Raw genomic sequence first — 14,230 nt, 5'->3', positions numbered from 1 at the left:
TACCTAGGAACATGATTGATTCTCATCCAGGGTAGAAATATAATATATTATACATTGTAATATACTTAAGAAATGCGCTGCAAACAAATCTTTGAAAGATGTCACTGATGCCAGTTTACATGACATGTGATTGTAGTGTAGGAGTGGGTGTCTCTTAAGGGAGGCAGTGTGCTTCAGTGGAATGGGTAAAGGAGTGGGAGAGACTCAGGAGAGCTGGGGTTTAGTCCTGACTTTGCCACTAACCTCCTGGGTGACCTTTGGCAAGTAACTTGATCTCTCTGTGCCTCTGCTGAGCAGATGGGGCTTTTAGCTGTGGCAGGCAGCTCACTTAGGAGAAGGAAAACTCTGATTTCAAACCAGGAATGTCAGACCTGGCCAGTTGTTTGTGAAAGTTGTGGCAATCACACATGCTGTATGGGTCTGCACTGCTGATCCTGCCCCCGGCCCTGCCCCAACTCCACCCCTGCCCCACCCCCTCCTGCCCCCATTCCAATCCCTGTCCCAAAATCCCCGCCCCAACTCGGCCCCCTCCCTGCCCCATTCCGCCTCCTTCCCCAAATCCCCACCCCTGCCTCTTCCCTGCCTCCTCCCCTGAGCGTGCCACGTTCCCGCTCCTCCCCCCTCCCTCCCAGCGCTTGCTACAGCTGTTTGGCAAGTGCTGGGAGGTAGACGGAGGAGTGGGGACTCGGTGCGTTCAGGGGAGGAGGTGGAGGCTGGGGAGGAGGAGGTGAGGTGGGGCGGGGCACTTGGCTGCCAGTGGATTCATAGATTCATAGATTCATAGATATTTAGGTCAGAAGGGACCATTATGATCATCTAGTCTGACCTCCTGCACAACGCAGGCCACAGAATTTCACCCACCTCTCCTACAAAAAAAAACCTCACACCTATATCTGTACTATTGAAGTCCTCAAATCGTAGTTTAAAGACTTCAAGGAGCAGAGAATCCTCCAGCAAGTGACTAATTTTTCCCCGTGGGTGCTCCAACCCTGGAGCACCCACAGAGTTGGCGCCTATGGAACAAAAGAATAAAGTGATTGTAACCTAGCAGTGTCCTCTAAATGACTTTGTAAATGAATTGTTTTGTTTTGACATTGTATTCTCTGCATCAAATGACATTGTAGTGTAAACTGTCAATGAACCACGAAATCAAATTTATTCCTGGAAACCCCTCCCTATCCCCTGCTTCCAGCAGGCATTAAAGGCAAACCTTTCAGTACACATTTTTGAACAGAAATGATTTCATCTTCATGCTACAGAATTTTCAGTCTTGCTGCAGTGTGGTCTAGTGGATAAGTCAAGAGACATGAGTTCTGTTCCCAACTCTCCCACTGACCTGCCATGTGACCTTGTGCAAGTCACTTCACCTCCCTGTGCCTCTGGTTGACCTCCCATTCTGTGCCTGTCTTTTCTATTTAGATTGTAAGTTCTTTGAGGCAGGGACTATCTCTTACTATGTGTTTGCAGAGTGCCTAGCACAATGAGATCTCATTTTTGGCTGGGGTCTTTAGGTGTTACGATAATACATACAATAAAAAAAAAAATTAATACCATGTAATAGTGTATGGTGAGATTACTGAGCATTCAATTGACAAAAACTAATAGGAACAGTAATAAGTGGTGTTCAGAGAATTTAGCTATTCCTATTTTACCATTTAAATGGAGGGAAGTAAAACTCCTCACTATTTTCCTTCTTCTGAATATAAATTATTAAATTACGTTGCTGTGTGATAGAAAATATTCTGAGTGTTTGCATGCTATGAATGCACTTAATATGTTCCTGCCTCCTCTGTTCCTTAAGGTTTACTGAGCCATTTACACAGCTGTGGTTGATCAAATTTGGCATATTTTACCCTCTCAAAATTAAATGCCTTTTAAATCATGAAAAATACCCTGGGTTATCATGGAGCTAGTCAATGTAGAGAGAGCTCGACATGTGCAGGGGCTGCATTGATGCAGATATTCAATTCCTAAAGGAAGAAGACCTTTCCAAGAAGGTTTACAAAAATGTGTAGATCCATCAGTTGCTTGTTGAGGGGTTTGTGCAGCCATGTTGTTCCACTCATTTGTGGTTGATTTTTCAATTTAGGGGCCTGATCCTGCTCCCACTGAAGTCAGGCCGAAAGTGTTTACTGGAAGCCTATGGAAATCTATAGCAAGGATGTCCAAACTGTAGCCTGGCCATCACTTGAGGCCTTCAGAGGCAACGGTGTTATGAAAATAAATGTGTATTTAATTATGAACTGAGACTGTATTCTCTAAGCCATGCCCTGAGATTGTAAATCTGTGTCTGACTCACTCTGTTGCTATGAAGGGGAAGTGTGGTGCACTGCTTCTCCTCAGTCCCAGGAGCTGCACTAGAGTGAGGTCCAGCTGGGAGCACACCTAGAAGCTTCTGTCCTTACTATCCACATCCCCTTCTGTGGCCCCCTATGAATCACAAAGGAAGGAGGAGAGAATAGCCTTGGCTGCTCCATTTCCTGCTTCCCTTCCAGGTTGTGGGAGCCCCAAAGAGAGCAAGATACATCTGGCTCTGCCCAAGCCTAGTGGAGTAATGAGCTAAGAATATCTCTCCTCCCCTACAGACGTATCAGGCAGCCTGGGTGAGAGAAAACGCTGAGAACTCCCCATCAGTTATGAGTCCCTGATTCTCTGCTCCAGCACAAGTTAAAGCAGTACTAGTTGGATGTGGTGCAAAGGGTAGAAAATCTGCTGCTGAGCATTGACTGTGGCCCCTTGCCCTTTTTGAAATAATATGTTTGACCTTCAAACAGAAAAGTTTGGTCATCATGGCAGGGTTCTGGTGGTTTAACATGTCCTTTCCCAAAAAGTTAATTGGCTGGCTGTGGTTGAAGACAAAAAGTGACTGTGATATTATTTTCTTATTTGCATTAGCCCCAACTCCTACCTACTACCCAGCCCGAATAGCTGAGATAGGTGTTGTGGAACTCCAGGGGTGGCTCAGGTCGGCCGACTGACATGGGGCCAGCCTGGGGCTCCTCCGGTGGCGGGGGGGAGGCTCAGGGTTCCGACCGGCCCATGGCTTCTCTGGGAGGGGAGGAGGGATTCAGGGCTCTGGCCGCGGGGGGCGGCGGGGCCTCCTGTGGAAAGGGCAGGTCTGGGGGACTAGCCTCTCTGAAGGAAGGGCCCACCCGCTGCCCATGACATTGGTTATGATTAAGTCATCAACTTTATCAGTTAAATTAAGGTGAATTCTCTGTGTGCTCCCAAGAATGTCAAACTAAATGCTTTTGCTTGTGGTTGTGCTCTTTATTTGTTCATTGTGAATAAATAAAATGTGCAATGACAATTGAATTATTCAATTCCTCTGCCCCCCTATCTTTGACACTGATCCTACCTGTCTGCCTGCCTGCCTACCTGTCAGCCTCTCACACAATTGCCTGCAAGCCACACAGTCACCCCAGCTTGGTACAACCTCTGTGAACCTGTCTGTAAGACCCCTTCCTTGTCCACATTTATTCCTCTGGGGTTACATCTACATTGCAATAAGAGACCCACAACCCTGGCTGGCCCAGGTCAGCTGACTTGGGCTCATGGTTTTTTTTATTGCAGTGTAGACATACCCTTAAATACCCATTTCTGCCATTCTGTTTACAGTGAATCAAGTTGACTTGTATATACATCACCTATTGTTGTTCCCCTCTATTTGTCTGTCTGTCCTTAGGGACAGCTGTGAATGGAGGGGTGGAAAAACAAAATTCTGAGTTCCTGGGAGGAACATAACATTTCTTATCTGCCCTTTTACAAGTTGGCGGTTGGGTGGCAGCAGGGCCGCCTTACCCATACACAAAGTACGCAGCTGCGTAGGGCACCAGGAAATTTGCGTGCTGCTCCAGCCCCTGCTCCGCCTCTTCCCATGTGGGGGCTGCGTAGGGCCCCAGAATAGCTAGGGACGGCCCTGGGTGGCAGGAGTTTGCCACCCAGTTTTTGCTGGACCCAGGAGCATTTCATCAATGGGTAGTGCAATCCGGGTGGGTGTTGATGATTGCACAATGTGCAGGAGATTGTGATATGTTTTAACCTTCCCAAGAGGCAACTTGGTAGAGTCCACCACCCTCTTCACAAGGTCCTGGAACTGATAAAAATCATCAGCGATCGATGGAGGTGGAGGCATGACTGCCTCATCCAGAGACAAAGACAAAATAGGGGTTTGAGGGATAGACTCCTTGTCTGCCCCCCTAGCCTGTTCTTCAAAGGTCTCCTCATGTTGGGGGTTTGGTGGAGGAGACTCTACTTTCATGGTGCAGATATGGCAAATTACTGCCAATATGCTGCCCAAGGACCCTAGTATGGCCACTGTGGAGGAACATCCAGGGAGGGGGTTGTACAAGGACTGATTCCATCATCCCTGACTTGGGTGAGGGTCTTTGTCAAAGTATGGGTTCCTGTAATCATAGAATCATAGAATCATAGATTAGGGATGGAAGAGACCTCAGGAGGTCATCTAGTCCGATCTCCTGCTCAAAGCAGGACCAACCCCAACTAAGACCAGCTGGGCCTTAAAATCAAGGGTATGAGAGGCCTATGTGCACCTGAAGAGGAGCACCCACAGGGACACTACTTGAAGAAGAAGTCCATCGTTATGTTTGTTTTAAACCTGCTGCCTACTAATTTCATTGGGTGACCCCTGGTTCTTGTGTTATGTGAAGGGGTAAATAACACTTATTTAATTTCTCCAACCTGTTCATGATTTTATAGACCTCTATCATATCCGTTCTTAGTCATCTTTTTCTAAGATGAGCCTCTTCTCATATGGAAGCTGTTTCATACCCCTAATCACTTTTTGTTTACCTTCTCTGTAGTTTTTTCAATTCTAATTTATCTTTTTTGAGATGGGACAGCAAGAACTGCACACAGAATTCAAAGTGAGGAAGTTCAATGGATGTATACAGTAACATTATGATATTTTCTGTCTCATTGTTTATCCATTTCCTAATGGTTCCTAACATTCCGTTAGTTCTTTGACTGCTGCTGCACACTGAGCAGATGTTTTCAGAGAAATCCATGATGACTCCAAGATCTCTTTCCTGAGTTGTAACAGGTAATTTAGATCCTATCATTTTGTATGTATAGTTGAGATTATGTTTTCCAATGGGCATTACTTTGCATTTATCAAACATTGAATTTCATCTGCCATTTTGTTGTCCAGTCACCCAATTTTGTGAGATCCCTTTGTAAGGCTTTGCAGTCAGCTTTGGACTTAACTATCTTGAGAAATTTGTATCATCTGCAAATTTTGCAACCTCACAGTTTACCCCATTTTCCAGATCATTTATGAACATGTTGAACAGCATTGGTCCCAGTACAGATCCTTGGGGGACTCTGTTGTTTATCTCTCTCCACTGTGAAAACTGACCATTTATTCCCACCTTTGTTTCCTATTTTTAACCAGTTACTGATATATGAGGGGATCTTTCCTCTTACCCCCTGACTGCTTATTTAGCTTAGGAGCCTTTGGTGAGGGACCTTGTCAAAGGCTTTCTGAAAGTCCAAGTACACTAGAGTCCCTTGTTTGTTGATCTTGTCCACATGTTTGTTGAACCCCTCAGAAAATACTAAAAGATTGATGAAGAATGATTTCCCTTTACAAAAGCCTTGTTGATTCTTTCACAGCAAATTGTGTTCATTTATGTGTCTGATAATTCTGTTCTTTACTATATGTTTGCCTGCTACTGAAGTTATGCTTTTCGGCCTGTAATTGCCAGGATCATCTTTGGACCCTTTTTTAAAAATCGGCATTGTATTACTATCCTTCAGTCATCTGGTAATGAGGCTGATTTAAATGATAGGTTACATACTACAGTTAGTAGTTCTGCAATTTCATATTTGAGTTCCTTCAGAACTTTTGGGTGAATACCATCTGGTCCTGGTGTCTTATTACTGATTAATTTATCAACTTGTTCCAAAGTCTTCTCTACTGACCCCTCAATCTGGAACAGTTCCTCAGATTTGTCACTAAACAGTATGGCTCAAGTGTGGGAATCTCCCTCGCATCCTCTGCAGTGTAGACTGATACAGAGAATTCATTTAGCTTTTCTGCAATGGCCTTGTCTTCCTTGCGTGCTCCTTTAGTATCTCGACTGTCCAGTGGCCCCACTGATTGTTTGGAAGACTTCCTGATTCTGATGTACTAGAACAAAACACTGTTAGTCATGGGCCGTAGGTATCATAGGCAGGGGTAGGCTGTGCCTTCCCAAACAGCCTAGCATGGCCCCGCCCATGCTGCGCCCTCAGGCCAGGCCCCCCATGGAGTCCAGGGAGATTACTGATGAACCCAGGAAGCTGAATAGCGGATACCACCTCCTCAGCTGCCCCAGAAACTGCATAGCGCATAATAATAAGTAAAAACCCGCAATCTGGCATCCTGTGACAGTGATTGCGAAGCCTTCTCTGGACTATTATACCTGCCACCTATGATAACCATTAATTAAATTGACAAGACTGTAAAATAATTATATTTAAATTTCTATTTAATTTGTTCTCAGACTGTTCTGTATATTAAGAATACTTCACCAAGGCAAAATTCACCACTGAAGGCAAAAGACACAGCATAAAATATCAAAAGCACAAATATTAGGAAAGGAATATGAGTCCTCATCCTGCAATGCTTGCACTAGTCCCTACTTGTGTGAGTAGTCCAGCTGAGGTCACTGGGAATATTCACGTAAGTAAGAAATACTAGTATGTGCAAGGATGGCAGGATCATGCAAGGACTGCAGGAGCAAACCCAAGGCAAAGTAAAAAGGTTATTAGAAGGGTATTTTGCCAGTACTTTTTGTTTGTTTGTTTATGTTACATTTCAGCCTTTGGAAAAAGAACAGGAGTACTTGTGGCACCTTAGAGACTAACAAATTTATTTGAGCATAATGCAATTTGTTAGTCTCTAAGGTGCCACAAGTACTCCTGTTCTTTTTGTGGATACAGACTAACACGGCTGCTACTCTGAAACCTGTCATTCAGCCTTTGGGTTTATAATAGGCTATAGGGATTTCCCCTCCCTAGATAAGCATCACACCTCAAAACTGGCCATATGGTGCAAGTATTTCTAATCTGAAAGCAGGAATGAAAGATCACAAATAGCCTAGAACTGATTCTCAGACTGGAATTTGTTTACTTCCTGTTCTAGTGGGTGGCAAAGTATCCATAAATCCCATAAATGCTTTAGCACTGGGTATATTTTAGTCTCTGTTGCAGTAAAAGATTTACCACTAATCTGTCAGTCCAGAAATAGTGTGGAGGATTTAACATCCAACAACTGATGAATGAATTCAGGAACTCCTACCTAAAACCAGTGTTAATAAGGGACAAGTTGTTGCTAACTATACTTGCACTGTGATATGACCACCTGTAAACAAATCAAATAATGAGAGACCAAGAAGAACTCCAAGTGCTATAAGAAGATACACTAGCAGTTGAATGTGTGGCTGTTTTCCCTCCAGAAACAATACTGGGTTAAAAAAAGAACTAGATAAGTTCATGGAGGCTATTAGCCAGGATGGGCAGGGATGGTGTCCCTAGCCTCTGTTTGCCAGAAGCTGGGAATGGGTGATAGGGATGGATCACTTGATGATTACCTGTTCTGCCCATTCCCTCTGAAGCACCTGGCATTGGCCATTCTTATGTTCTTAATAAGAAAAGGAGTACTTGTGGCACCTTAGAGACTAACCAATTTATTTGAGCATGAGCTTTCGTGAGCTACAGCTCACTTCATTCTTAATAGTGATCCAGTGCTTCTGCATGGTTTGAGGACTGTTTTTCTACTGAAATGTAAGATGAAGATCCTGACCACCAAGTGTAACTGAAAATCCTACAGTTCTTATCACAAGTCCAAATTCCAGAGGTTATGTTCTTTTTACACTCCATGCATATCTAAATTCACTCTCAACTTCTACCTAAGTACCCCTGATGTTTCAGTTACACACAATATTCTTCTTCACTTCTTCCCAAAATTGTTGAGCAGTGGTGTCGCATAGGTAAATCAAATATGCCTCCATTTCAGTGGTGGGCCTGCTCTTCCATTTGTGTGAGTCTGTCTATATACATACCAAGATCCTACTCTCATAGGTGCCATTGGATGCCTTAGAGAGGTAAATAAATAAGAGGCGTTTATGTGTCTGTCTATATGTGTGCGTGCACGTGTGTGTGTGGGTATTTTGCATAGCATACGAGATAATGTGGGATAAAGGTTTATAAGATTAAATATGGAATGGGAACATCATTCTTGAATACTGAGAGAACAAATGAGTTATGCAGCTCCTCCCAAAGAAGTTCTAAAATCCTTACACCACACCTCACCATCGCATATTCTATATATGTCACATCTATAGAAAAACACATTTAGTTCAATATTTTTATAGCAACTGTTTTTTTTGTATCCCTCCCACCTGTAGTGAGGTCTCCTAGTTACCATTAGTCTAAATGTACAAGGTTCAGAGGGGAGACATAAAAAACCTCTAAATATTACCTAAAATAGATTGTCTGTAAATAGCGCTGCCATGACTTTGAGTAAATTTATCTTGGAGGCTTCCAGGGCTAGATGTGAGAGCTGATCCCCATTGGAATTCTGGAAATAACTCTGTCCAAACTATAATGCTTTTGTTGCTAACCCTGCAAGGATGTGAAATATTAGAAGGTATGAAAAACTTGTCATGGGGACAGGTGTGAATCTGGCCCATCCTGGGTCTCAGGTAGGAGACATTTTGAGAGGAAATTCCATATTTAAGTGTGAAAAGGCTGAAATATTTCTGTGGCCAATTGATGATTTTTTTAAATGACAGCTATTTGAAGCTGCTCAGAGGTCTGGAATGTTCAAATGAGTCCTGAAGGATTAGTAGGCAGAGGGCAAGAAAGATGGTCAACGGTTTACATCACATGGCTCTACGTATGTGGATATATACCTGTGTGGATAGGTGGATTCACAGATTTATCGCAATAATGGGCTTAGCAATAAGATATGATTTGTGTGTGTACTTCTAAAACATTCTGACATCCTTTGGAATGAAAGGGATGATACCAATGTAAAGTATCATTACCATTTATTTATTATAGGCCTGATCCAAATCCCAGTGAAGTCAATGAGATTATTTTCATTGACTTCAATAGGCTTTGGATCAGGCCCTGTATGCCTCTTTAATAATGTTGTCACCTACTTATTCTTTTCAAACAACCACCTACTCAGTATGACATGAAGCTGATCCATCCCTTAATTATTTCTGTTTCTTCATAGGCAGGAATGGTTCTGAGATGTGGATACTTCTGGCTTGGTTTATTTCTGGTGCCCACTGCGTGCCTTGTTAAAGATGTGGCATGGAGAGCGTAAGTTTAAAGGATACAACAGTAATTATATTTGTTTTAGAAATCATTCTTCATCTATTGTTCATTCTGTTCCATTTCTTTCAATCACACAACTACTAACACTTTATTTGAACGCTAAATTATAGTGACATTTCTGCAAAAGTGACTCTAACTCAAAAGCAGTGTGAGTTCACCATCTGTAATAACACAAGCAATATAAGTGGATTAATAGCCAAGATATCCATGAAGTACTTTCTAAGGATACATGCTTCACTGTGATCAATAAAGGTCTTTCTTGTTGTGATTATTTGCATTGTATGCCTCTAACTGAGGGCCAATTGCATCAGGCCCCAAAGATGTCCTGTCTGCATTAAGGGGGGCCACAAGTTTATTCATTTTGGCTAGATATTCAGAAAGTGGAACGTAACAGTACATTAATTTGTAGGCAGAGAAACAGTGGCTCTCTATATAGGTAATTATTTTGTATTTTGTCTGGCCATTTAAGTCTGTTTGCCTTACAAACACCCACTGGCTTGTCAACTACTCTTAGGCCTCTCCTTTCACAGTGAGGCTTCCTGGACATACTTGGGACAGTGGACAATAGTTCTGGGACTTGACTGTTGGAGGAAAGTCCTAATGACTCCTTCCCTCACACAAGAAAGATCAAGCGTAGCTGAGTTGGAAGCATTGAGGAAAGTAAGAGACTCAAAGAACTTAGAGATGAAAGAGACTGATTTCGTCATCTATTCCATCTCGTTGCAAAGCAGGATTGTTCTTTATTGTAGAATTACTGGTGTTTTTGTCTAGTCTAGTTTTAAATGTCTCAAGCTATCAGGTTTCCACTTCTTCCCTCCAAAAATGTCATATTCGTGACTGTTAAGATCTGTTAGGCTCTTTTTCTCGATAATCAGCCTAAACTAAGTGATTCTCATGGACTCAGAATAGAAATAGTGTTTTGTATCACTATATTAGCAGCGCCTTTCTGCTTGAAGAAGAATAATGATGATCTGAAGAAAGCATTACCATTATGTTCCTTATTAAAGGTACTTCAATAATTCACTACGTTCTACAGAGGAAGGCCCAGGGTCCTTCCAGGCTTGGGGCTAGTATTGCAGATCCTCACTGGAGTGGAATAGGAGGATAGCAAGGTTAATATGTAATTTGTCACAAAGCCATAAGGTAAAAGCCTCATAACCTGTAATCTGTACACCCTGGATCAAGCTCCTGGCCAGTTTAGGAAGTCTCCTCTTTAGGAGGAAGAGCAGAAGGTACAGAAGGAATCAAGAAAATACAGTAGAAAGTAAGACAACTTCCCCAACATGCACACACATCTCAAATGTCAATATAAAAGGATAAATCAGGCTACATGTACAGATACTGTAAATGTGTTTTTCTGTGGGCTCGACAGTAATGCAAAATTAAATTGTACTTGCCTACCAAAAATCGGTAACAATTAAAATAAATATTTCCTTTCTCTCCATTAAAGTTCATTGGATTAACTTTCATGAGCTGCATTACCATCCCTAGCCTAATGTCAGTAATATAACATTTCCATTGGAGCCTTATATGATTTAATATGGGCATTGTACTGATATGATTTAATATAGACATTTTTGTTGTATTCAATGAGACTTCTCTGTTGAAAATGGTAGAACAAATCCAACAATTACTGAGGCCAAAATGTCAAACTTGAGTACCTAAAGTAAGGCATGTAAGTGGCCTGGTTTTCACCTCTGAAAATCTGGTCAGTTAATTAGTGTGACTAAGGCTCCAATCGTGCACAGAGTTACGCATTGCTTAATTTTACCCACTTGGAATTCAGTGGGACTATTCTCATGCTTAAAGGTACATACGTATGTAACTGTTTGCAGGAACCGGGCTTAAATATGGATTTAGGTGTCTATAACGTTAGCAAGCTGATTTTGAAAATGTTTGTCTTGACAAAAAGAAAAGGAATACTTGTGGCACCTTAGAAACTAACCAATTTATTTGAGCATGAGCTTTCGTGAGCTACAGCTCACTTCATCGGATGCATACTGTGGAAACTGCAGAAGACATTATATAAACTTGTGTCCTCAAGTTGCCCTCTCTTCTTATCAGTGCTCAGTAGGAATAACTAAAGAATTGTAAAATCTTATAAAGGACCAGTCATCAGAAACTATTAGTCATTAAATGTCTATTACTGACTTAGCCTGAATAATTCTTCTTTGTATATTCTTTAGTGAGATTTCAGCAACAGTGTCTTTTCACGAGTTCAGACCAGGAATTGTACATAGAATGTACATAGAAGCTCACTAGACAAACATAGATTGATTTACTTGGTATTGTCCAACAGATTTTAAACAGGAGGACCCTATCAATGTTAAGCAAGGAATCTGTTATCCCAAACAAGATTTTTTTAGACGTTGCTGTAAAATTAACACCATTAACATTTAAACTAGGATAAATGAAATGACACAGCTATCAGCACTACCATATGCAAGGAGTAAAGGTCTGTTTCCTTTTCAAGAGGCTTGCCATGCAAAACTTGAGCTATGACCAAAGCCCCTGGAAATTAGAGGGACTTGACAGCTTTTTTCTGCAGCAGGGGCTACATGCTTCTGTCTATAATTCAGCAGAATCCATTGTCAGACATAAAATTCCAGAAGCTCTGGTTTTTCATGGTCATGGAGTTTACCCCTTTCAGTTCCTTTTGGACATGAAACATATGTCCACAGAAAGGGCATTCCTGTGACCCAAAAGACATATGCTAAATTTCAGTACAGAATGCTGCCAGAACAGAGTAAGTGCAGAGTACAGTTTACATCTGGTAGAATACTGAAAGGGACAAGAACAAGCATATTTCCAGACCCATGCAAATCTTTTTATTTCTAAACTGGGACATTGTATCCCATTCTAGAAATGTGTAATGTTGGCAAGTTTCAGCTAGTTTTATATTTCCTTTGTTATGTAGGCTACAGTTGTCAACATACCTCTTATCTCCCATGTTCCCTGCAGCTCTGTGCTTGAAACCTCTTTACTGAATCAAGAAAATGTGGAAAATTTTCCTTTCTTTTCAGAAAGAGGAGGAAGCTTACTATTAAGTGCTTGGCTCTAATATCCCATTGTTAACTCTGGACCCAATTTCCTAATTCGAGCTTTGGGAAATCTACAGGGTTGTTTCTTTCTTATAAAAGTCCAAATTCTGCAACTCTTACTCCCGGGGGAATTCTGCACCAACAAATTAAAAATTCTATACCAAAAATTTTAAAATTCTGCATCCAGAATTTTAAAATTCTGCATATTTTATTTGTCAAAATGACACAATATAATCCTGTCTGTTTCAACTATTTTGGTAATTTATTTCAAAATACCTGTCAGCTACTATGTCTGTAACAATAGAGACCAAAAAAAAATCAGGATTTATTTTTTTGACACATAGATTCCTTACTAGGCATATTAATACAGAACGTTGAGTAATTCATTTAAACTGCAATACAGAAACATATTCCCCACACCCCTCAGAAGCAGTGAAAAGGCTTGGGGGAGTCAAGGGTAATGGAGAAGCTAACGGAAAGTGTCTGAGAGCAAACCTGGAGGGTTGTTGGGTGTGGGTGGGAGAAGTATGGAACAGGGAGGTTTTTGGCGGGGAGGGATTGTTAGGGAATTGGGGAGCCTACCCCATACAGACACTGCCTGACCCCTTGCCTCTCCCATTCAGTCAGGCACATCTGTCCCCATCCCTGTGTGTCCCTGCACTCCCTACCCCCTGTCCTTACGTGGCCCTGCAGCCTCCCTACCCCCCGTCCCCATGTGGCCATGCAACCCCCCTCCCATTCAGCCCCTGGCTCATGCTGTCACCCCACTAGCTCCTGAGCCTGCACCCCAGTCTGTTCCCCCCCACTAGCCCTTCTGAACCCCATTCTGTGACACACACCCCCAGCAGCCCTGTGTGCCCCATTCTGTCTGTCCAGTGCCTCCTCACCGGGCCCTGCTGTGAGGAATGCAGCCTCTCTGGCTGGCTACCCTCTCTTCTGGCACTACAGCAGCCCCTGGTGGGGCAAAAAGTGTAATTGCAGCACCTCTCCAGCAGAATCTATATTCTGCAGAGAAAAAAAATCTGCAGGAGAAATTAATTCTGTGTGTGCACAGTGGCACAGAATTCTCCCGGGAGTAAACTCTTCCAATAAGAAGCACTTACAAAGTTGAGCGGTCCACTGAAGTCTCTGAGACTACTTATGTGAGTAATTGCTACTCAGCACCAGCAAGGGTTGCAGAATCAGGCCTATAAGGATACATGGGAATCATTAGATGAAACAATTTGTTGTAGTGAATTGGGACAAGAGGACAAAAGTGATTAATATTGCTCCTGAACTATGTATCATTTAGTGTTGTTGTCAGACTTTCCAGGAGTCACCCATTAATTAATAAATCTTGAAATGCGTAAAAGATCTAGGCCTTCTTAAGGCCAGATTGAGTCCATCTGCTCTGCCAGTGGAGCAGATGAGGGGAGAACATAAAGAGCCCCTCCGCATCCTCCTTCCTTGCATCCCTCTGCAGCAGCAGCTGGGCACAGATAAAATCCCTGGAGCACAGAAAATGCTCCATATCTGTGCCCATGGGACACAAAACACCTCAGAGGGGAAGAAGGTGTGGCCATGGCAGAGCTGGCATGGAGTTCAGGAAGGGAATATGGAACACCACTGGGGTGCCTCTGTAGACACATGCCTCCAAAATTCCTCCAGCTCTTTCCCTAGGATAACGAGGCTCTGCACCACTCTGAACATGGGGGTGTGTTTAAAATGTTCAGTTAAGCCCTGAATGCTTTTCTGTTCTACTTTCTTAGCATTCTTGAAGAAAACCTGTCTTTCTACAACACTTCCACTGTCTGCTAACCAATAATATGGAACAGGGGATTTCATAGTAATGAGAAATA

General features: G+C 42.5%; 1 protein-coding gene across 5 annotated transcripts in view; it reads left to right on the top strand.

Annotated features, from left to right (window-relative positions):
* Window positions 1–14,230, top strand: part of ATP8A2 (ATPase phospholipid transporting 8A2) — a 663,684-nt gene that overhangs the window by 610,645 nt on the left and 38,809 nt on the right. For all 5 annotated transcript variants that reach the window (XM_048846098.2, XM_048846107.2, XM_048846083.2 and 2 more), the window contains one exon: window positions 9,248–9,336. In XM_048846098.2, coding sequence (XP_048702055.1) covers window positions 9,248–9,336 — 89 coding nt within the window. The remainder of the gene's footprint in view (window positions 1–9,247; window positions 9,337–14,230) is intronic.

The sequence above is a fragment of the Caretta caretta genome, chromosome 1 (assembly GCF_965140235.1).
Source record: "Caretta caretta isolate rCarCar2 chromosome 1, rCarCar1.hap1, whole genome shotgun sequence".
Lineage (NCBI taxonomy): Eukaryota > Metazoa > Chordata > Testudines > Cheloniidae > Caretta > Caretta caretta.
This window is presented reverse-complemented; position numbering and strand designations above follow the sequence as displayed.